At 53.5% G+C, this 21,927-nt stretch overlaps 2 protein-coding genes and 1 long non-coding RNA gene across 5 annotated transcripts in view; 2 read left to right on the top strand and 1 right to left on the bottom strand.

The window, feature by feature from the left end:
- Positions 1-248: 248 nt before the first annotated feature.
- Positions 249-5,638, top strand: SPC24 (SPC24 component of NDC80 kinetochore complex). The gene is made up of 5 exons (XM_060007828.1): positions 249-408; positions 3,656-3,800; positions 3,969-4,073; positions 4,345-4,421; positions 5,426-5,638. The coding sequence occupies exons 1-5, from the start codon at positions 249-251 to the stop codon at positions 5,530-5,532; spliced, it is 594 nt and encodes a 197-aa protein (XP_059863811.1). The 3' UTR covers positions 5,533-5,638.
- Positions 5,639-5,799: 161 nt separating this feature from the next.
- On the top strand, positions 5,800-13,148 carry LOC132422804 (uncharacterized). 2 transcript variants are annotated; one of them, XR_009518887.1, is made up of 3 exons: positions 5,800-5,831; positions 10,556-10,739; positions 12,680-13,148. It is a non-coding gene; the product is annotated as an uncharacterized lncRNA (long non-coding RNA). The 2 variants fall into 2 exon arrangements; XR_009518886.1 differs by lacking the exon at positions 5,800-5,831 and adding an exon at positions 8,078-8,192.
- A 430-nt stretch (positions 13,149-13,578) lies between these two features.
- The window catches only part of LDLR (low density lipoprotein receptor), a 35,849-nt gene continuing 27,500 nt past the window's right edge, over positions 13,579-21,927 (bottom strand). The window contains exons 13-18 of one of the 2 annotated variants that reach the window (XM_060007784.1): positions 21,095-21,236; positions 20,796-20,984; positions 19,868-19,987; positions 17,461-17,538; positions 15,986-16,143; positions 13,579-15,332 (exon numbers count right to left, since the gene is read on the bottom strand). In XM_060007784.1, coding sequence (XP_059863767.1) covers positions 15,297-15,332; positions 15,986-16,143; positions 17,461-17,538; positions 19,868-19,987; positions 20,796-20,984; positions 21,095-21,236 — 723 coding nt within the window. In that variant the 3' untranslated portion in view covers positions 13,579-15,296. The remainder of the gene's footprint in view (positions 15,333-15,985; positions 16,144-17,460; positions 17,539-19,867; positions 19,988-20,795; positions 20,985-21,094; positions 21,237-21,927) is intronic. The other variant, XM_060007785.1, reaches the window with a different exon arrangement.

Here is a 21,927-nt window from a genome sequence, read left to right as displayed (position 1 = left end):
AGCCGCTTTCCAGCCTGCGCAGGCGCATCAGGCAGGACTCCGGAGGCACCCCCACGCTCCCTACGCAGACTGGCCATCGCCAATGGTTGACAGAGGAGCCGGCGCAGGCGCACTAGTCCGACTAGACGCGGCCTCCCTCATTGGCTGATGACTGACGTGGGCTAAACCCAATGGAAACGGGCCTCTCCGGGAAGGGGGCGGGGCCCAGCGGGCAGTTAAATTTGCGCGGGATTGGTCCTAGTGTAGTCATGGCGGCCTTCCGCGACATGGAGGAGGTGAGCCAGGGGCTGCTGAGCCTACTGGGTGCCAACCGCGCCGAGGCGCAGCAACGGCGGCTGCTGAGGCGCCACGAGCAGGTGGTGGAGCGGCTGCTGGAGACGCAAGACGGTGCCGAACAGCGGCTGCGAGGTGAAGGCCGGGGCGGGGGGCGGCGGGCAGCCGGGCCCGAGTGGTGGTGGTGGTGACCAGGCCGGCCTCAAACCTCCTCCCTTCTGGGCGCCCCATCCGCTACCGTATTTCCCCGTGCGACCGGCGGATGAGCATTGTCGCCTCTGAGCCTGGGTTTCCCCACCCATGAAATGGGCTTCAGGACAGCAGCCACCTCCCAGGGGTTTAGTGGTGAATGTAGGAGGTCTGACGCGCTGTGAGCAGGAGCTGGGACTCAGGGTTTGAATTGGGGCTCAGGTGTCAAAGCGTCGGGTTTGAATCCCAGCACCGCCACTTCCCAGCTGTGAGATTTGAGGTGACTTACTGAACCTTGCAATGCCTCTGTTTCCCATAAAATGGTTGTAATAATAAATAGTCCGCATCTTCCTGCTGAGATTGTTCCCATGTCTTACTGAGCACCTGCTGGGTCCAGGCATAGTGCCAGTCATGGGGTGACAGCCGGGAACAAAGCAAACAAAATCCCTGGGGTGGGGGTAGAGCTAATATTCTAGTGGGGTGAGGCAGAGGATAAACAAGAAAAATGGATTTGTCAGGAGGTGATGGGCTAAGGATTTCAGCTGTTAACTCATGAACCCTCTTGTCCCAGTCCAGTGCTTCCCTCTCAAGCCTCAGTTTCCTCATCTGTGAAATGGGGTTGCTGATAGCACCCCTTGATGGATCAAAGTGAGATTCATGGAGATGATGCTTGCACAGGAGCTGCCCTTGTTGCGGCTTTTCTCAGCATCAGGGTTTTTTTGTTTTTGTCTTTTAAAGGCTTCAGACTTTTTTTATTGTGGTAAAATTGACATAACCTAAGATTTACCATTTTACCTATTTTCAAGTGTCCGGTTCAGTGACATTAAGTACATTCACGTTGTTGTGTGACCATCACCACCATCATCTCCAGTATTCCATGGTATGGATACACCACATTTTGTTTATCCATTCATCCGTCACTGGACACTTGGGACACTTCCACCCCTTGGCTATTGTGAATAATGCTGCTATGAGCATGAGTGTACAAATAATCTCTTTGAGTCCCTGCTTTCAATTCTTTTTTGTATTTTCCCAGAAGTGGAAATGCTGGATCAGATGGTAATTTGATATTTAATTTTTCTGAGGGGCTGTCATCTAGTTTTCCACTGTGGTTTCAGTGCCAGGGATTTGTAATGCCTTTTGACAATGACACTTTATGAGGGGGTGCCGTTTGGGTTGAGACTTGAATGATCTGGGAGCTAGCCATGGGATGGCTCCGGGAAGAGTGTTCCTGGCAGAGGGGACTGTCAATGCAAAGGTCATGAGGTGAGAATGAGCTGGAGACCCAAGAGAAAGAGGTAGAAGATGAGGTCATCAGGGGCCAGACTTGCCAGCCTGCGAGCCCCCGGGAGGAGTTTGGATGTTAGGCTAAGCACAACAGATGTCCTGATCAGGGTCTTCTGCTCTTTTCTCCTTCCTTCTCTCTCCTTTCTTTCCTCCCCTCCCGCTCCATTAACTCCCCTTTCACTGATGGTTGAGGAGAAGCTCCGCATCACCCAACCTGCCTGGGTTTCAGAAGAACAGAGGGATTTGGGGCAGGGAGACAAGAGTCGGTATTCTAGGGAGCTGGGGTTTCGATCAAAAGGATCCAGTGCAGATGCCAGCTTCAGAGCTAAGTGTGTGGACAAGCCACTGGACCTTGGGCTTCCGCTCATCGCCTCTCAAATCGGGGGAGGGGTTCAGCCACCCTCAGGGAGTGGTGAGAGTTCAGTGAGTTGGGGCCCCGTGGTCACCTGTGGCACTTAGCACACATTCGGGTAACGACAGCTTATAATGAACGTCCATGGGGAAGAGATCATCCCAGGAGACTCGGTTGTTGTTAGGAGGGTGAGTGGAGAAGGGGCGGGAAGGCTGCAAAAGAGAGCCAGACCCTCAGCTCTCCTAACAGGAAGTCAGCAGGCACCGTCTAACACAGACAGATCAAGAAATAGCAGCATAAGCAAATTATTTAGAAATATGAAGGTCGATGCCAGAGAAAACAGTGAAGAGTTTAACTGGCTGCTTCAGAGGGTTGGAGAGGCTTAGAGAGGGTTATATATGTGTGTGTGTGTGTGTTTAAATTTTCACAACCATAGACATGTGGTGCTTTGATTAAAAATTAACTTAATATAAGTTTATAAACACTTAAACACTGGCCCTTTAAGAAGCATTTTCATCCGTGCCTTCTCTGAGTTGGCAGGTTTCTCTGACTCTGTGGGAAGGAACACAGTAACCTTCTTAGGGTGTTTTTGATCTTTTTGGATGTTTTGTTCAAAATGTGTTTATTCTGAGTAGGTGTTGGCGATGTACGGTGATTTTAAGATGCAATCTGTGCCTTGAAGAAGAGAGACTTGGGAATAAATAGTCCAGTGTGATAAGGGCTGTCCTGGGAGCACAGTCTCGCCTTAGGAGGGAGAAGAGAGTGTCCAGCCGCCTGAGTCAGGCGTTATCCAGAAGGCCTTAATGCTGGGAATGATGCGCCAGTGGGCAGGGACACAGGGGTACAGGTCCCTGGAAGACCAGCAGGCAGGGGCCCAGGACTGAAAAAACATGGCGTGTCTGCACGATGATGAGGCATCTTTGCAGCCAGAGCAAAGGGAAAAGCACATGGTGGGGCAAAAAGCAGGGAGAGAGGAGGTTGGCAGGGATGCCGAAGGTGCCCAAAAAGACCTGGACGTTATCCTGGAGACTCTGGGGAGCCACGGGAGGTCTTTGATCAGGGGAGCGACTTCACATTTGGCCTCTGACGCCGCTGCTCTGAAGGCAGAGAGCAGAAAGGATTGGCAACGGGAGAGACCAAAGCAGGACACGGCCGGGAGGTTTTTGGGGTGGTCCTGGAGGCATGAAGGACCAGCACGCAGAAGAAGGGGTCCTGCCAGACGGGATGGCTAACTGGATCCAGAAAGTGAGTCCCAGGCTTGTTGCTTGGACAATGGGGTCGAGAGTGACGTCATAAATTAAGACTAGGTGTGCAAACAAGGACCAGGCTTTATTACTTTGGATGGATTCAAGTGTGATTTCGGTGAAATGGAAGCACATGTGCCAGGTCCAGGTGGGACTCTCAGGCGGGCATTTGCAAATAGAACGATGGGTCAGGGAGCTAGAGATGGAAGTGGGAACGTGGCCATAGATGGGAGCATTGAGGCTGCCCTCTGCTCCGGGGCTCTCCTGGGGAGCCCGAGATGAGGAACGCAGACTTCTCCCTGCCCTGCAGAGGTCCTCACTGCGGAGAAGGAGGTGGCCCAGAGCCTCCTCAACGCGAAGGAGCAGGCACACCAGGGCGGCGCCGAGTTGCAGCAGCTTGAAGCCGAGCTTCAGAGGGCCAGCGAGGAGGACGCCCGTCTGAAGGCCAGCCTCCTATATCCTTTCCTGTGTGTGCAGGACAGCCGGGCCCCAGCCTCACCCAGGATGCCCTTGTTCACTCTAGAGAGCACACCTGGAGCCAGCAGCCCCGGGCCCGACGGGGTTGGTGTGAGCACGTGGGCAGCCCTCCCTCCAAAGCCAGGAGTCCTTAACTGCCTGTGTACTCAGCTCAGCAGAGAGCTGGAGGAGCTCAAGGAGATCGAGACTGATCTTGAAAGACAAGAGAGGGAGGTTGACGAAGACACGACAGTCACCATCCCTTCAGCCGTGTAGGTCCACAGACGCGGTGTGAGTGTGTGTGTGTGTGTGCGCGCATGTGTGCGTGCACGCAGCCCACAGCTCTTTGTTGGAGTCGACGCTGGAGTAACTTCTCTCTCTCTGTCTCTCTCTCTCTGTCTCTGTCTCTCTCTCTCTCTCTCTCTGTCTCTCTCCCCCTCTCTCCCTCTCTCTCTCTCTCTCTCCCTCTCCCTCTCCCTCTCTCTCCCTCTCCCTCTCCCTCCCTCCCCCCCCCCCCCCCCCCCGTTTTGTCTTCTCACACAGGTATGTGGCTCAACTTTATCGCCGAATTAGTAAAATTGAGTGGGATTATGAATGTGAGCCGGGGATGATCAAAGGCAGTATCCTTTGTGGTGAAAGTGGAACCCTGTGCACTGTTGGTGGGAATCTTAAACGGTGCAGACACTATGGTAGATCCTAAAAAATCCAGAATAAACACATAACCCAGCAGGTCAGCTTCTGGGGATACACACGAAGGAATTGAAAGCAGGGACTTGAGCAGATGTTTGTACATCCATGTTCACAGCAGCACTGTTCACAAAAGCCAAAAGGTGGGAGCAACCCAAGTGTCCGTCTGCAGATGACCAGATAAACAAAATGTGGTCCATCCATACGGTGGAATATTATTCAGCCTTAAAAAGGAAAGACTTTCTGGCACATGCTACAACATGGATGAACCTGGAACATAATCTGCTGGTTGAAATAGACCAAACACAAAAAGTCAGTACTGTGGGCTTCCCTGGTGGCACAGTGGTTGAGAGTCCGCCTGCCGATGCAGGGGACACGGGTTCGTGCCCCGGTCCGGGAAGATCCCACATGCCGCGGAGCCACTAGGCCCGTGAGCCATGGCCGCTGAGCCTGCGTGTCCGGAGCCTGTGCTCCGCAATGGGAGAGGCCACAACAGTGAGAGGCCCACGTACCGCAAAAAAAAAAAGTACTGTATGATACCACCTACATGAGGTCCCTAGAGGAGTCAGATTCATGGAAACAGAACGTAGGAAGGGGATTATGATGGGAGGGGGAGTCAGTGTTTAATGGAGACAGAGCTTTGGTTTTGCAAGATGAAAAGAGTTCTGGAGATGGTAATGATAGTTGCACAACAACATGAATGTGCTTAATGCCACTGAACTGGGCACTTTCAAATGTTTAAGGTGGTAAATATAATGTTATATGTATTTTACCACAATTTTAAAAAAGACAGTTCATTATCTTAACTTTCTGTTCATGAAAATGTCTTTCAGTCTCCAATTATCTTAATAATAACAATTTAAAGGCAGTGTCCTTTCGTCGTGGGGGGAGAGGGAGGGCCATGTGTGCTGGGTTTCCCTTACATCTGCACCCTCAGTCCATCATGGCCCCAGCGTTGCTCAGCCCATCCACCTGGACAGCACCCAGCTCTCCAAGAAATTCATCAGCGACTATCTCTGGAGCTTGGTGGACACAGAGTGGTAGCCAGGAGCCTCTGGGACTGCATCGTACAGTCCCACACAGTGGGAATCAGCCCGTGGTGGGTGGTCAGTGCCTCAGTGGTGAGATCAGCTTAAAATTAAATGTTTATACGTAAATGAGTTTCTTACTGGATTTCTTCCCCCGTTCCCCCGTCTTGACTTTGGCCTCAAATGCTGGACTAGGTAACCAAAGAAAATGGACTTAACTGTGCCAGGCCTGTGACTTCACGTCTGTGACAACACATACAAATGACACCGTAGTATCCGATGACAAATTCCAGGTCTTCGTCATCTGTGATTCAGGTTTGGCCCTTTTTTATCCGTTCGTTCTGAGTGCCACTGTGTGTCTGAGCTTTGCTGGGAACCCAAGGCGAGATGAAGGATCCCTTGAGCCAGTGGAGGAGTCAAAAGTGATCAGATGACACCCTCGAGCTAGAGAGCATCCAGAGTGCTTCCGGACCCTGGCCAGGGAGGGGGCCTGCCCCAGGGGATGGCGGTGGCATTTTTGCTGGGACTGGAAAGGATGAGTCAGTCATGAAGAGATTACATTATAGGATGTATAGGGGCCCATCGCTGGCTCCAGGGTGGGCTGTGTGTCAGAGACCACTGTTTGCCTCCCTGATATTTGTTCTCCCCTCCCCCCTTGGTAAGGAAATCCTTTTAGCTGCCCAGTCAAAACACAGCTTTTCCCAGCCTCCCTTGCAGTTAAGTTCAGGACAGTGAAATGTAAAAAGAAGTGTTGTGTGTGACTTCTTAAAAGGCAAGGTAGTATACCCTTTCCCCCTCTGCTCTGTTTTTCGGAACTTGAGTGTGATGGCTGGAGCCCTAGCAGCTGTATTGCCACACTTAAGGAGGGGTGCAATCCTCTAGGGATGATAGGAACCTGGTTCCCTGATGATGGTGTAGCTGGGTGTCAATGCTGGACTTCCTTGCGGGTAGGGGCTAAACTATTATGTGTGCCTTTGTTATTTTAGTTTTTCTATCACAAACACCCTAACTGATTCAGCATGCAACCAAGGCCTGGGCCAGCCGATTGATTTCTTCACCTAACCCCCATCCTCAGTGACTGAGGGACTACTAAGAGTGGGAAGCCTGTGGCCAGCCTGCCTGCCTGTGTGAGGGGAGAGAGTGAGAAGTAGGGTCCCTTCGATATCAAGTGCCTCTTGGACACAGCTTTTCCTGAAGCCAGTAGATTTGGTAGTTACATGAGCCTCTGGGTGTTGGGTTTTGTGCACCTCTGTACCATTTACAGTGAGTACAATTTGTATTTCTTGATCAGAGAGGGACATGCTAAGCAGAGGGAGCAGTAAGTTCTAGCAGCTCCTGAGTACATCAAGTGGGCACTAAAAATAGTCCGTTCCGGTGTCTCTCAGAGGCCTTAGAGCAAGGGATCCTGCCTGTCGGGCTCCAGGAGATAGACCCAAAAAAGGGGTTGTTAGTCTCCCTGAAATGTAAGCAGCCCCAGTCCATCTGGCTCACAAAGAAAGATTCCCAGAAGAACTTCAGAGGCCGAGGGCCTGGCTTTACATATTCAAGGAAATGTTCACATAAGCCCTCCTGGGCTGTTTCCATTTTCAAGGCTGGCAGAGTTTTTTATGATGTGAAAAAGAAGCAGAGCCCTTTATTTGTACCCTCGGCCTCCAAAGGGCAAAAGACTTGATCTAGACCAGGGTTTTCCTGCCTCAGCCTTCACGATGTTTGGGCTAGGTCACTGTCTCTGGTGGGGGCTGTCCTGGACATCACAGGATATCTGGCAGCATCCCTGGCCTCCACCCACTAGATGGGAGGAGCACACCCCTGTCGCAAAAACCCTGCGGTGGGGGGGGCAGGCACACTCAGGGCTGCTGCCCCCCTGCCTTGCAGCCTCAGCCAGGAACCAGTCTTCTGCCAAGGTCAGCTGACTAGCTGCTGTCACCTTGGTGGCTGTTCCTGCTGACACAGCCGGCCTCCACCTGCTCCCCTGCAGGAGTGCTCCCCGCCCTGAGTAGACCCGGCCTAGCTGAGGGTCCCAGGGCGGGCAGAGAGGCATACTGCTCTCTAGTTCAAACAGATTTGCAGGTGCAGAGTCCCTGGGAGAGAAAGCCAGTGTTGAGGGGCGGGTGCAGTTACAGACGCAGGCTTCTCTGTACCCCGGGCCCAGGGCCTGAAACCCCCATGGGCCTGCTCCCCAACCCCTGAGCAGTGGCCTCGCTTTGTTCTGGGAGGGGCCCTGGAGGCATTGCCTGCCCAGAACTCAGTTTCCCCAAGAAGAAGAAGGTGGCTCCAGGGAGGCAGCATGGACCTAGGCTTAGAGGGGCCCCGTCGCCTCAGGCCTCCCCCGCAACCAGCCCAAGGAGTGAGCAAGTGCGTGAGGAACGCAGCCCAGTGGGGCCCGGCGGGCGCATTCAGGGAGGTGCCTGAGCTCACAGGGGCCGCGAGAGGCCCTGGCCCTCCACATGCCTGGGCCCTGACTCACTGCCCGGCGCTGGCTGGACGCCCGGACAGCCTCGGCCCGCGGCCTCCAGCCTGCACACCCACTCCCGCCCCTGCCTGCTCTCCCTCTGACAGCCGGCCCATGGGCAGCCAGCAACCAGCTCTCTCGGCCGGGCCTGTTGGAATGCATGCAGGATCGGAGTCCCCCTGACCAGGCAGTGAGTGGGGAACCGAGGCCTTGCGCCTGCAGAGGTGAGACTTGACCCCTCACCCCCAGCCCGTTCCTCCTGCACCCCTCAGGCCAACACCGTCCCACGCCGGTGAGGAGTATCCGTTTTACAGGTGGGGAATCCGAGGCACAGCTTGGTCCAGTCGGTTGCCCGAAGTCACAGGACAGTGACACCCTGGGAGGCTGAATTCGGCAGTGGGGCCCTGGGGTCCATGGAGGAGCATCTTGGCTTTTCAGATGAGAAATGGCCTCCAAGGCATCTGCCCCTTGTCCGACGTCACCCAGGTAGAAAGAGACCAAGGACTGGAACTCAGGCCTGTACTGGGTGGAGCCCTGCTGGGCGACGGAGCAGGGTAAAGTTCTAGACGCTTAGTGATCAGTGGTTGCCGGTCAAACATCCACACACCTGGCCAACCTGTCTTATAATTGGCGTTTCTGGGGAAAATAGCCAAACCCCTCACACTGGACCTCTGGCAAGCTTGGTGGGCCGAGGCTGGTGAGAGGCCGGGAGGACTGGTCACAGGGCATCAGCACAGACACGGCAGTGCATGGACCACCCTCGGGGAGGCTCCAGGACCTCCTGGCGGCTCCCCGACTGGCTCAGAAGTGTGCACTGGGCATCTGTGACCTGCCAGGCCCCCCTTCAGGGAGCCACACTCCAGTGGAGGCCACGAGCAGGTGCCGTGTGCTGGCTCCCAGTGCCCTACGGGTGGTGAAACTGAGGCACAGAGAGGGCAGGCTATTCGTGGAAGGTGTCACAGATTATGGAGACAGTGCCTGCAGGAGGCCCCAGGGAGGAAGAGCCGTTTGAGCCCAGATAGACCTGAGCCCTCTGGGGATAAAGGTGTGGAGACAGTGAGCCAGGCAGAGGGAACAGCAAGTGCAAAGATGGGTGTTCAGGGGCAGCAGAGAGGCCGGCATGGAGGGAACATGAGGCTGTGGGGCTGGGCCATGCCAGGCCTGCAGTCCACAGTGAGGCATGGGGAGGATTTGCAGATTCCAGGGGGGCCCCAGAGTTGGGGCTTGGAAAGGGGAGCCTGACATTGGCCTCTTGACACAGGTCATGGTGCAGAGGCCCAGCCGACTATGGGGCTGGTCTCGCTATGAACCCCCAAGCTCCCCACCTCCATCCCAGGCACAGCGTGGGAGAGGAGGCCTCCGGGGTGAGCAGAGCAGCTGTGCCGGGAGGGTGGAGCCCCTCCACCAAGGGCAGGAATCAGTGCTGAAACCTGAGCTGCCTGGAGGGGAGGCTGGACGGGACCCAGGAGTCCTGGGGGCTATCCCCCCGCATCCCACTCCACTCAGTGGGGTGGGTGATGTGACCAGTGTTCGCTCAAACTCCACCTCTTAGCCGCTCTCTTACCCCTTCATCGTGGAGGGGATTCACTTCCTGGGGGAGAGGAAGGGGTGCTGACCCCCACTGTGGGGGAGGGGCTGGCGTCAGGGACAGGGCTCCCCCTCCCTGCCTCCCCCCTTCCCTCCCCCGGACCTGGGCTCAGCCCCACAGGCTCCAGCCTGACTCACCACAGGCAGCTGTGGTTTCAGATGCCGGTGGGGGCAGGAGGGGGAGGCAGCAGAGGACACGAATTGGGGTGTCAGGCTTGGGGGAGCAGCTTCTTCCCACCACCCAGCCAGTCCTGGCCAGAGCCATTGAGCCCTTGGAGAGGGGGAGCCAGGGTCACGCCTGCCCACACCCTGTCCTTGGGGATGGCAGCTCCGAAGCTCCAGTCTGCCCCCACCCCTTTGGGCAGGCTGCGCCTACAGACCACCTCCAAGTGGCCTGCTAGCTGCGCTGCATCTCACCTGGGTGACATCCACGCCCTTCCCTAGGGGACCCCTTGTGAGCCCAGAGAGGATCACCAGGCCGCACCCCCTCCACCCCTCGGGCTGCTGGTGGGGAGGGACGTCTGGGTCTCACCAGGAGCTGCGGGAGCTGAGACCGGTGACCCCAGCCTCCCCTTTCCCATCTGTAAAATGGGCTCTGGGCCTGCCCTCCCTCCCCGCCCCTTGGGCAGCCACCGAGGGGAGCAGACAGTTAATCCCCAAGAAGTGTTTGCTCTTATTTTTCCTGAGGCTCTAGTCCTGCGTGTCTGTGTCGTACTCAATGCCACGGTGGGGACGCCCGAGGGAGGATTTCAGCAACTACTCACTCCCTTAATGGAAAACTGCCCAGGCCAGGGACCAGAAAGTTCCATCACCTCCAGCCTCTCCCAGGCACTTCCTCTGCTCAGGGACACCTGAGTCCTGCCCACCCTCCCTTCACAGCACCCTCTGCCACCTCCCGGCCCCTCCCACAGGCCCAGCCATTCGAGCTCATTTGTCCCATTTGCCACGCGACTGAGCATGGAGTCAGTCAATCAACCAATTATCGACCGCCTGCCTGCAGGCCCCGGACGCTTCCTGTGCGGTCCGCTCAGCTTTCGCCCCCAGAGGCATTTTGGAACCTTCCCAAGACAAAAGGCGGAAGGAAGGAAGGAAGTGCCACCCTGTGGACAGAGAAGAGATAACAGTCCCTGCGGCTCCTGGCGCTTCTCTCCACCACCACGCCGGCCACCCGTGGAGCCCGGGAGGTAGGGATCAGCATCGGCCCCGTTTTCGGTTGGGGAAACTGAGACTCTGATGGGTCCCAGGTCACCCAGCTCAACCCAGGCCGCCTGGCCCAGTCTGCGCTCTTTCCCACCTGCTGCCCTGACACTCTGGGTCCCCTGCCCCTGGGCCCATTCCTGCAGGGAACCCAGTTTCCCAGGTCCTGCTGGGTTCAGCCCATGGGGGCGCTGGCAGGAGGGGGGCCCGGAGGAGGGGAGAGGACGGAGTCTCTCTCGTCTCTCTCTGCCGTGGAGGGGTCTCCTCCCAGGCTCCCACAGCTCCTGGGCTCCAGTAATGCCACCCCTTCTTCTGCTGTTATTTCTAGATGCCTCATTGTCCCCATTTGTGGTTTTTTTGGCTGCGCCTTGCGGCATTTGGGATCTTAGTTCCCCGGCCAGGAATCAAACCTGTGCCCCATGCAGTGGAAGCATGGAGCCCTAACCACTGGACCACAAGGGAATTCCCTGGGTTTTTGGTTTTGTTTTAATAAATTTATGTTTGGCTGCGTTGGGTCTTGGTTGCTGCCCCCAGGCTTTCTCTAGTTGGGGAGAGCGGGGGCTACTCTTTGTTGCGTTGCGTGGTCTCCTTATTGCAGTGGCTTCTGTTGTTGCGGTGCACAGGCTTTAGGTGCACGGGCTTCAGTAGTTGTGGCTTGCGGGCTCAGTAGTTGTAGGCTTGCGGGCTCTAGAGTGCAGGCTCTGTTGTTGCGGTGCACAGGCTTTAGGTGCACGGGCTTCAGTAGTTGTGGCTTGCGGGCTCAGTAGTTGTGGCTTGCGGGCTCTAGAGTGCAGGCTCAGTAGTTGTGGCGCACGGGCTTAATTGCTCCGCGGCATGTGGGATCTTCCTGGACCAGGGCTCGAACCCGTGTCCCCCTGCATTGGAAGGCGGATTCTTAGCCACCGCGCCACCAGGGAAGCCCCCTGGTCTTTTAAAAAAAGTATTATTTAGCATTATTTTCAGTTGTGCTCCAATAAACATAACGTAAACTTTACCATCTTATCCAAGTTTAAGTGTGTAGTTCATCGGCCTTAAGCACATTCACATTGTTGTGCAACCAGCACCACCAGCCATCCAGCTCTTTGGTCTTGCAAAACTGAAAGCCTATAGCGATTAAACACCAACTCCCCAGACTCTTCGTCCAGCCCCAGGCACCCACCGTCCTACTTTCTGTCTCTAGGAATTTGACTACACTAGGGACTTCATATAAGTGGAGCCATACAGTAGTTACCTTTTTATAACTGGCTGATTTCCCTGTAGCACAATGTCCTCGAGAGTCATGCATGTTGGAGCATGTGTCAGAATATTCTTGCTTTTTCAGGCTGAATAATATTCCATTGTATATATATACATTTTATTTATCTGTTCACCTGCAGATGGACACTTGGGTTGTTTCCACCTTTTGGCTTTTGTGAATAATGCTAAGAACATGGGTGTGCAAATATCTGTTTAAGTCCCTGATTTCAATTCTTCTGTGTATATATACCCAGAAGTAGACTTGCTGGATCACATCATAGTTCTATTTTTATTTTTATTGTTAATTTTTTTGGCCATGCCTCGCGGCTTGCGGGATCTTAGTTCCCCGACCAGAGATCGAACCCATGCCCCCTACAGTGGAAGCGTGGAGTCTTAACCACTGGACCGCCAGAGAAGTCCCAATAGTTCTATTTTTAATTTAAAAAATTTGAGGTCCTATTTTCAATTTTTTGAGGAGCCGCCATACTGTTTTTCCACTGTGCCTTCACCATTTTACATTCCCACCAACAATGTACGAAGGTTCCAGTTTCTCTACACCCTCGCCAACACTTGTTGTCTTGTTTTTTGTTTTTCATTACAGCCATCCTAATGGGTGTGAGGTGGCATCTCATTATGATTTGCCCATTTGGTGTGTTATGCTTAGATCCCTGTATTGTTTTTTTCTATCCAGTGACCTGCTGTGTTCCTGACTGTTCCCCAGTTGATGTGCCAGGACTATTTGTGGCTTGACCGTCATGCCCTAAGACAGGGGTCTGAAATGCCCTCAAGGCCCAGACTCAGGTAAAGCTGGGGTGCACAAGAGAATGAGGGTGTAGGGGACTGAGGTGGACTGCAGCCCACGTACCCTGACACCCATGGCTCTGGCCAAATTTTTCCATGATGTAGCCAGATTCACCTGAATTTATGATTATTTGGATTTGTGTTGTGAAATCTCTCGATTTTTTTCCATCTTAGCAACGAATTTAATAGGACTAAATTCAGGAGAATCCTTCCCCGACAACCCCCAAAATAAAAAAAGCCTCCTGCCACTCAGTTCTCTCATTATCCTTTTTAATATTCTTCCAGAATAATCTTGTAAAATATAATTTTTCTATCTGTTTCCTCTTCTAAAATGTCATCTCCTTCAGGGCACAAACTTTTTTTTTTAATATATATAACTTTTTTTTTTCTTGGCCGTGCCACACGGCATATGGGATCTTAGCTCTCCCTGACCAGGGATCGAACCCCCGCCCCTTGCATTGGAAGCGTGGAGTCTTAACCACTGGACCCTCCAGGGAAGTCCCAAGGGCACGGACTCTTATTCACTGCAGTGTCCCACACGCCTAGAACAGGACCTGGCACGCAACAGGTGCCCGTTGTTCATTGAATGAACAAGCAGGAAAATTTAGCAAAACCCCAACTCAGGGAAGCACCCAGCAGAGCTGCTCCCCACCTGAGCACAATATCCCCGAGAGCCTGCAGCCTGCTGGAGATCTGGGGAGATGTTCCCTTTCCAGATCCTTCTCCCGGGGAGTCTAGTCCCTCAACAGATGGAGGGAGCCAGAGAATAGAGGAAGAAAGCACTTCTGGTTTAGCCAAATACTTTAAGAAATTTAATCGATCACAGTAAGACATTCAGGCTATAAAAACATTCTATACAGTGGTTTAAAAAGCGATACCCATCCCGGAAAAGCAACCCATATATACAACACAGACCTGATTCTCCTGAAGAGCGTTGCACGCAGCACGCGCGAATAATCTTTTTGTACAGAAAGACGAGGCGTCTCAGAGACAGTTTCCCCCAATGCAGCAACCAGGGTTTGCAAAAATAAATAGATCTTTTTTTATATACATATAAGTGATAAATGTTTCAACAAATATACAAAGTGCAAACATAACAAAAAGCTCCCATTGTCTGCCCGGGGATCTATTTACATGCTTCAGAAAGAGAAAAGGCATTCACAGCCTCCTGCAGGGCCGCCATGTTCTGTGGTTGTACAGCAGACAGTCCCCTCAGAGAGTCTCCGTGGGAGGCACCCCCCACCCCCACTCTGTGGTCACAAATGTGATACGTGTGTCAATTTCAGAAAGCATTCTTGTTTCATAAGTCCCGCGAAATGCTCGAGGCCAGGAGCATATCCTACAGGGCGGACCTGCCATGCACGTTTCAGATGGACCCCCCCCCCCCCCGCCAACCATGACCAGCTTATTGGGGAAATGAACGGCTCGGGGGGCATCTGCACAGAAGTGGAAACACTAGCCAGATAGTCTCAATCTTGATCTTGGCTTTGAAGTTGTGATCAGGCCGACCCTTTCCTCCTCACGCACGTCTCCCTACGTGCTGGGAGAGGGGCCGGGTCTGCACCATCACCGACCTGGACTCTCTCCAGCCAGAACAGAACCAGAACGGAAAGCAGTGCAAAGTAATAATAGACTGTCGACTTTACGCAGTGTACAACTAAACTGAAAAAGTGCAAGGGGCAGGGCTGGGGTCCAGACACCCACACCCAGAGGGACACAGTTAGAGGTCGGAGCCACCTATCTTCACGCACAAGGCAATGGGGGTCTCAGGCACTTAATACATATTAAGGGTGACAGGTGGCTCAGGTTTTCCCTGGGGATGGCCGGATTTTGGTGAATGAATAGGGCTCAGCGGGTGCCACCCCCAGAAGGCTGGATCCAGCCATCACCAGGGGCCCTTCCCCAGCATAAGGGGAGGGCAAACCCAGCTTGGAAAACCCTAGTTTGATCCTAACCTGTGGGTGGCAGAGCAAAGGCCAACACTGGCCATCCCATCAGCTCGGCAGGCAGAGGTAAACACGTCCAGTCCTGAGTGTGAGGCTCGAGCTGGAGGGCACGTGAAGCAGCAGCTACCCGGGCCCCTGTTGGTAGCAACTGCTCTGGTGCGTTCAAAGCCACTAGCTTTCCCGCTCCGTGTCCCTCCGTCCATCATTCCCTTGGGGGAAGAGCACGTCAAGGAGGAGAGAAGCTCAGAAACATCCCCCAGCTCGTCCGCCTTCCTCCTCTTTTCTTTTAAGCGTAAAGAAAGAAAGAAAAAATGCAACCCAAACCCGATCCGTGGGCGCTGTCGGAAGCCTGTTCTGCCTCCCAAACAAATAAATATATAAAACAAAGCTTTGGCAGACAAGGCAGACAGGCTCCGGGGCTGCAACCACCAGCACTGCTTTTGGCGCCCGAGGTCTCAGGAAGGGTTTGAGGCAGGTCAAGGGTCCGGGGAGAAAGTGTTCTTCCTGCCAGCGACTGACCAGCGGCAGGTTCCGGGAAGGGACGGGACTCAAGGCAGCAGCTCACGCCACGTCATCCTCTAGGCTGACCATCTGTCTCTGTCAACAAAACGGTAAACGCCGGAAACCATCAGTCCAACATACAGTAAACATGGCTAGAGGCCACCTACGCCTCACTCTCTCCTGGCCCCTCCAGCCAACCAGCCCCCACGCATTGCCCGCTGGACCCACACAGTGGCTTCCCCCGGGGTCTCGGAGCTCTGCTACTTGGTCCCAGCCTGCTCCCTCACAGCCACCAGGGAGCGCCGTGACCACCCAAGTCTGATCGTGTGGCTCCGTGGCTCCCACCTCATTCCGAGGGTGCTGCTCCATCTGCCCTGTCCCCTCCCACCCTCCCCCACTCTCTCCATTCCGGTCACACTGGTGGCCTCCTTGCTCCTCAAACACACCAGGCAGGGTTCCGCCACAGGGCCTTTGCACAGGTGGTGCCTTCTGCACACCATACACTCCCTGCCCAGAGAAGCCTTCCTGCCCACCTAAAGTTGCATCCCCTCCCTCCCAGACCCACAAACCACTCTCCGTCCCCCTTCTGGCTTTCACCCTCGGACCTACGATCCTTTTGCTTATCCTCTGGCCCCGTCCCCACACAGTGAGAATGTCTGCTCTCTGGGGAGGACCTGGCCCTGAGGAGACATGACAGACACACAGACGGACACACGGGCACCAGCGAGGTCCCAAGTGGCGCAGCTCACCGATGGGTAGGTGTAGCCATCCTGGCTGCGGCAGATGTGGACCTCGTCCTCCGTGGTCTTCTGGTACACAGGGTTGTCAAAGTTGATGCTGTTGATGCTCTTAAGCCGCCAGTTCTTCCAGAGGAGGAAGGTCCCGAAGCACAGGAGGATGAGCAGCGCTGCAGGGAGAGGGGAGAGATGTTGCCTTCAGCTGTCAGGCCCTTTCAACTTGTAAAGGGTTTTATTCTGCATTTAAAGCAGTACTTGCCCGTTGTAAAAAAAAAAAAAAAAATCTATCTATGAGCATAACAAATCTCTAGCTTGAAGACCACTGTGACTGCCTCACCCTCTTTCTTTTTTTGTTGTTTTTTTTTTTTTTGCGGTACGCAGGCCTCTCACTGTGTGGCCTCTCCCGTTGCGGAGCACAGGCTCCGGACGCGCAGGCTCAGCGGCCATGGCTCACGGGCCGAGCCGCTCCGCGGCATGTGGGATCTTCCCGGACCGGGGCATGAACTCGTGTCCCCTGCATCGGCAGGCAGACTCTCAACCACTGCGCCACCAGGGAAGCCCTGCCTCACCCTCTGAATACCCAACTATTTTCAATTCTTCCAGTTTGTTTCTGTGATTAGTCACATGGGAGCCACCGCTTTTTCAGAAATAGGACTGTTCTCTACATACAGGGCCACAGTGTACTCTGGTTCTGTTTGAACTTGGGTGGGGCTGGATCCCTCTTTGCATCCTTTATGGTGGGCCTTGGGGTGGCACTTCCTGTCCCCTCCCTACCCCCTCCCCCAGATCCAGGGAACAGCCAAGGGCTCACCCGGCCCAGGTCTGAAAAATATTCTGGTCCAGAGAGTGGGAGAGGCTCAGGCTCTGCTGGGCCCCCGGCAGCCCCAAGGAAGGTAAGGGGCCCAGCCGCCAACCCACAGCACACAGCTGTTGGGCACTTAGATCTCTCATCTCTGTGAAGGGACACCTTGAAAGGACTTTTTTCAAAAAGGAAAAATGGGTGTGATGCTGACCAAGCCATGATTGATGGGTGGCGGGGGGGAAGCAGAAATCTCCCAACTGCCCCCTGCAAGAGAACCGCTCACCAGGAGGCGCCCCTGCTGGTTGCCCTCCCATCCCTTGGGTGTTGGCGAGGCCGCCCATACTCACACCGGGGACCCTGGCCCAGCCCCACTTCCCCCATTGTGACACATCGACTGCCCCACTCTGCTCACCATCAGCTCCGAGGAGGGGGTGGGGGGTGGGGGGAGGAATGTTTGTTTCTTTCAGGGCTGTGTCCCCAGTGCCCGGAAGCAATCTTGGTATACAACAGGCACTCAACTATATTTGTTAAGTAAATGAAGCTAGGAAGGGGGGCCCAGTGATGAACAGGATGCACAGCAGGGCTACCCCATTCCTGGAGGAAAGGTGGACCAGACTGGCTTACTGGGCACGGAGATCATTTTGTAGGAACCCGGGAACCAGGGGAGGACCGGCCACAGGCTTACCGATTGGGAGGACGATGTACAGAGCACCCACGCCCTGGGGCCTCTCCGCATCCGCTCGGCCGGCAACATCACCCAGGACTGCAAGGGAGAAGGGAGAAAGTGAGGCCCAGTTCCCCAGTGAGAGGCGGGAAAACACAGCAGGTGTATGATGACAACCCGCAAAGGAAAATGCCTGACATTTCTCAGTGTCCTCAAACATTCAAAGGAACTTCGAGCATCTCCCAGGTGTGAGAGGAGCCGGGCTGGCTTCCTCCAGGGCCTCGCTTGTTAGCAATCGGGGTTATGGGATTTGGGGCAAATTTAAGAGGGTCCTTTAGCCTCACATTACAAGGCACTGGGGAAGGGACTGCTGGTCCCTGAGACCAACGCCTACAGATACATTCCCAGTGGCTGGCGAGGTCACTGGTGGAATTTTTCAACCTGCTTCTGCATTTGATGACAAGGAGCCTTTTCTGGATGGGGCCGGGGCCAACTTCTGTCCCCGTAATACTCAGCAATCCCAGTGCCTGGGTTGCATCGCACCAAAGCCCCATAGTCCTGCGCCAGCTGTCCCCACCTAATAAGAAATATTGGAAGGGGGGGAACCTCATTATATAACCACGCCCATGCACCTGGGCCGGACAATGTGAGGGGCTGTGCACGTGAAAGTTTAAAGGCCTACAAACAGGCCAGTGAGCTGGGAAGACTGCACAAGCCACATCCAAGCCACACATAGGCCGGTGAACAGTGATGACCGTCTCCGGTTGTGTTCAAATCCCTCTGGGTTTTAATTCAATCCGCTGTCGCACGTGTTGTGGACAGAGTTTACATGCAGTTTTACACTTACGCATATTTAAGAAACCTTGTCACAAAAATAATTTTGGGCAGCAGCATTGGTGTCCTTGAAAAATTTTTCCCTTAAAAGGGCTCCTTTGCCAAATTCGAGAAGCCCTCGACGGGCCCATCTGTGAAACGGTTTTTTAAGCAGTGGTCCTTCAAGTGAGAAGGGTTCTGGGCCTCCTTCAACCATATAGTTTCTGTTTTATCTCCTTTATGGTTGAACAAAGGATTCAGCTATTCTGAGGGGAAAAAAAAAAAAAAAAGTCTGAAACTTGCTGATGTGCCTTTTTTTTTTCTCCTGGCCAGAAAAGTCTGAGCTCTGTTTCCGGGCTGCTCAAAAACGGGGTCGGGCGCCCTCTGCTGGACAAAGCAGCAAATGGTGGGCTCCAATTCACTGAGAGCCCAGCTCTCACCTCCTCCAGCTGGGGAGGTAGATCATGACCTTGAGGGTGGGCTAAGATGAGGAGAGAGAGGGACTCATCCCAGGCACTAAATTTAAAGGGGTCCCCCCAAAACTCAGTAAACCAGTAATATTATAATGCATTGTTTTTTTGTTTTTCTCCTGTTTTGGCCACACCGTGCAGCATGCGGGATCTTAGATCTCTGACCGCCAGGGAAGTCCCTGCATTGTTTTTAAAAATCAAAATTAATGCCAACGGGAATTCCCTGGTGGCCCAATGGTCAGGATTCCACGCTCTCACTGCTGAGGGCTCAGGTTCAATCCCTGGTCAAGGAACTAAGATTCCACAAGTCACGCAGCACGGCCAAGAAAAAAGAAAAGAAAAGAAAAGAAAAATTAATGCCGATACCTCATGGTGACCAAAATAGCAAAACTTTTAGGAAAACAGGATCTGACTATACACTTTGCAAGATTCTGCCTCACTGAGACACTGGCTCCGAGCAAACTTTATTTACTAGAACAGGTGGCTGACCCCACATGCCATAGTTTGAGGATTCAATTTTTTAAAAAAAATACTGCATTAAAATATTACTTGAATCTTGGGTATTTTGGTGCCCCCTTTATTTATTTATTTTTAAAAAATATTTATTTATTTATTTGGCTGTTCCGGGTCTTAGTTGCGGCACATGGGATGTTCGTTGCCATATGCAGGATCTTTTAGTTGCAGCATGCAAAATCTTTAGTTGTGGCATGCAGGGGTGGGTCTTTCTTTAGTTGTGGCCTGCGGGGGTCTTTAGTTGAGGCATGCGAACTTAGTTGTGGGATGCAGGATCTAGTTCCCTGACCAGGGATCAAACCCAGGCCCCCTGCATTGGGAGCTCAGAGTCTTACACACTGGACCACCAGGGAAGTCCCTGGTGCCCCCTTTAGATGCTGCCCCAGGGAGTGCCTGACCTGCCTCATGCTAGTCCTGGCCCTGTTGGGCAGACACCTGAAAAAGCCCATGTGATCCCCACTATTCCAGGAAGGTGGGTGGGCACTGTTATTAGCTCCATTTTATAGGTAGGGAAACTGAGGCTTCCACCATGCCAGAGACAGTGAGAAAAGGAGCCAAGACTAAATCCACTCTGTCTCTTCACCAACATGCTCATATCAATGAACCGGGGCCAGGGTGACCCCAGCCTTTACCTTGTTGGGACATCGTCACTGACTCTGCCGTGGTGAGCTCAGGACTGGCTGTGCGCTTCGGACCCACGGTTGTCGAGTTGACTGTGGAGGGCCTCCAGGTGGTCACTGCAGGTTCAGTCTCTGAAAGAATAAACAGTTCCTGAGTGCCCTGCAGCTTGAGCCCCACTGATAGCTGCGCTGCTGCTGACAACGGATAGGAAGCAAGTGCCATGGGCCACAAAGAAATAACTGAAGATAAACGCACTGAAAATACAAACCCACCAATATCTATGTTATTATATTACACGTTGTTTTTCAAAAGGAAGATTCCTAAGTGTTACAGACACACTGGCCCCAAATGGAGACTTTCTCTGAGGATGAGGAGAATCAAAAGGGGGCCACCTTCTCCCTCAGTGTCTGCAACTAAAATCAGTCCCGGGCTTCCCTGGTGGCGCAGGCAGTCATTAAGAGTCCACCTGCCAACGCAGGGGACACGGGTTAGAGCCCTGGTATGGGAAGATCCCACATGCCGCAGAGCAACTAAGCCCGTGCGCCACAAATGCTGAAGCCCGCGCGCCTGGAGCCCATGCTCCGCAACAAGAGAAGCCACTGCAATGAGAAGCCCGCGCACCGCAATAAAGAGTAGCCCCTGCTCGCCGCAACTAGAGAAAGCCCGCGTGCAACAGCAGAGACCCAACGCAACCAAAAATAAACAAAATAAGTAAATTTATAATAAATAAATAAAATAAAACCAGTCCCTCCCCCACCCAAGAGGTCTGGGAAAGAGAGAACTAGACCTTACAGGTGAACTGAGTCCATCTCCCTGCCAGGCACTGTGCTGATGCACCCAGCATTTGAGAAAGGCCTTACAAGGGCCTCCTGGGGCCTCACTCTCCCATTTGATGGATGAGTAAAGTGAGGGTCAGGAAGGTCCAGCTGCTGGGCTGACCTGCAAGGGTGGCAGGAGGCAGACTGGTGCCCCCACCTGCAAGGCAGCTTCTCATGTCCTCGGCCAGCCGCGTGCCGTCGGGGCAGGCACAGGTGAACCTGGGCGAGCGGGGGTTGATCTGCGGGGCTGGCAGACACAGGTACTGGCAGCCACCGTTGCGGAGGGCAGTCCTCTCACACCAGTTCACCCCTGTGGCGGAAAAGGCAGGGAGGCAGGGTGAGAACGAGGTCAGAAAATTTCTAGAAAATTCCAGAGCGCCGGCAGGGACGTGGAGGTGGGGGTGGCCATCCCATCTTTACCTCTCGGCTGCGTGAGGTTGTGGAAAAGGACGATGTCCTCTGGAGAAAGCAGGTTTTCTGCCATCAAATTAATGTCCGAGCCCGTGAGGCGGTTGGCACTGAAAATGGCTTCATTGACAATATCCGTCCAAAATACTTTATCCTACATGGGAGTTAAGGAAGATGACAGATCCCATCAACCATGGGGCTGGGACACAGACCACTGTCTCCACACCCCTTGAAGTTACTGGGGTTCTCTGGGGAACAAGCAGTGCTGGGTGGTAGCATCATTTCTTTTTTCTTTTTCTTAAAAAAATTTTTAATTGTGGGGACTTCCCTGGCAGTCCAGTCGTTAAGACTGCACGCTTCCAGTGCAGGGGACGTGGGTTCGATCCCTGATCAGGGAACTAAGATCTCACATGCCAAGCAGCGTGGCAAAAAAATAAAAATAAAAATAAAAAATAATAATAATTGTGTAAAATACACATTATGTAAAATTTACCATCTTAACCATTTTTAAGTGTCCAGTTCTTTGGCATTAAGTATATTCACATTGTTGTGTCCACCATCCATCTCTAAAACTTTTTCATCTTCCCAAATTAAAACTCTGTCCCCATGAAACACTCACTCCCCATACCCCTCCCCCAGCCCCTGGCGCCCACCATTCTACTTTCTGTCTCTATGAATCTGACTCCTCTAGGGACTCAAATGAGTGGAATCACACAGTATTTGTCTTTTTGTGCCTGGCTTATTTCACTGAGCATAATGTCCCCAAGGTTCATCCATGTTATAGCAGGTGTCAAAATCTCCTTCCTTCTTAAGGCTGAATAATATGTCATTGGATGGATGGACCG

Source organism: Delphinus delphis, chromosome 3, assembly GCF_949987515.2.
Source record: "Delphinus delphis chromosome 3, mDelDel1.2, whole genome shotgun sequence".
Classification (NCBI taxonomy): Eukaryota; Metazoa; Chordata; class Mammalia; order Artiodactyla; family Delphinidae; genus Delphinus; species Delphinus delphis.
The sequence above is the reverse complement of the archived record's forward strand: the minus strand, read 5'-3'. Positions and strand labels throughout refer to the sequence as shown.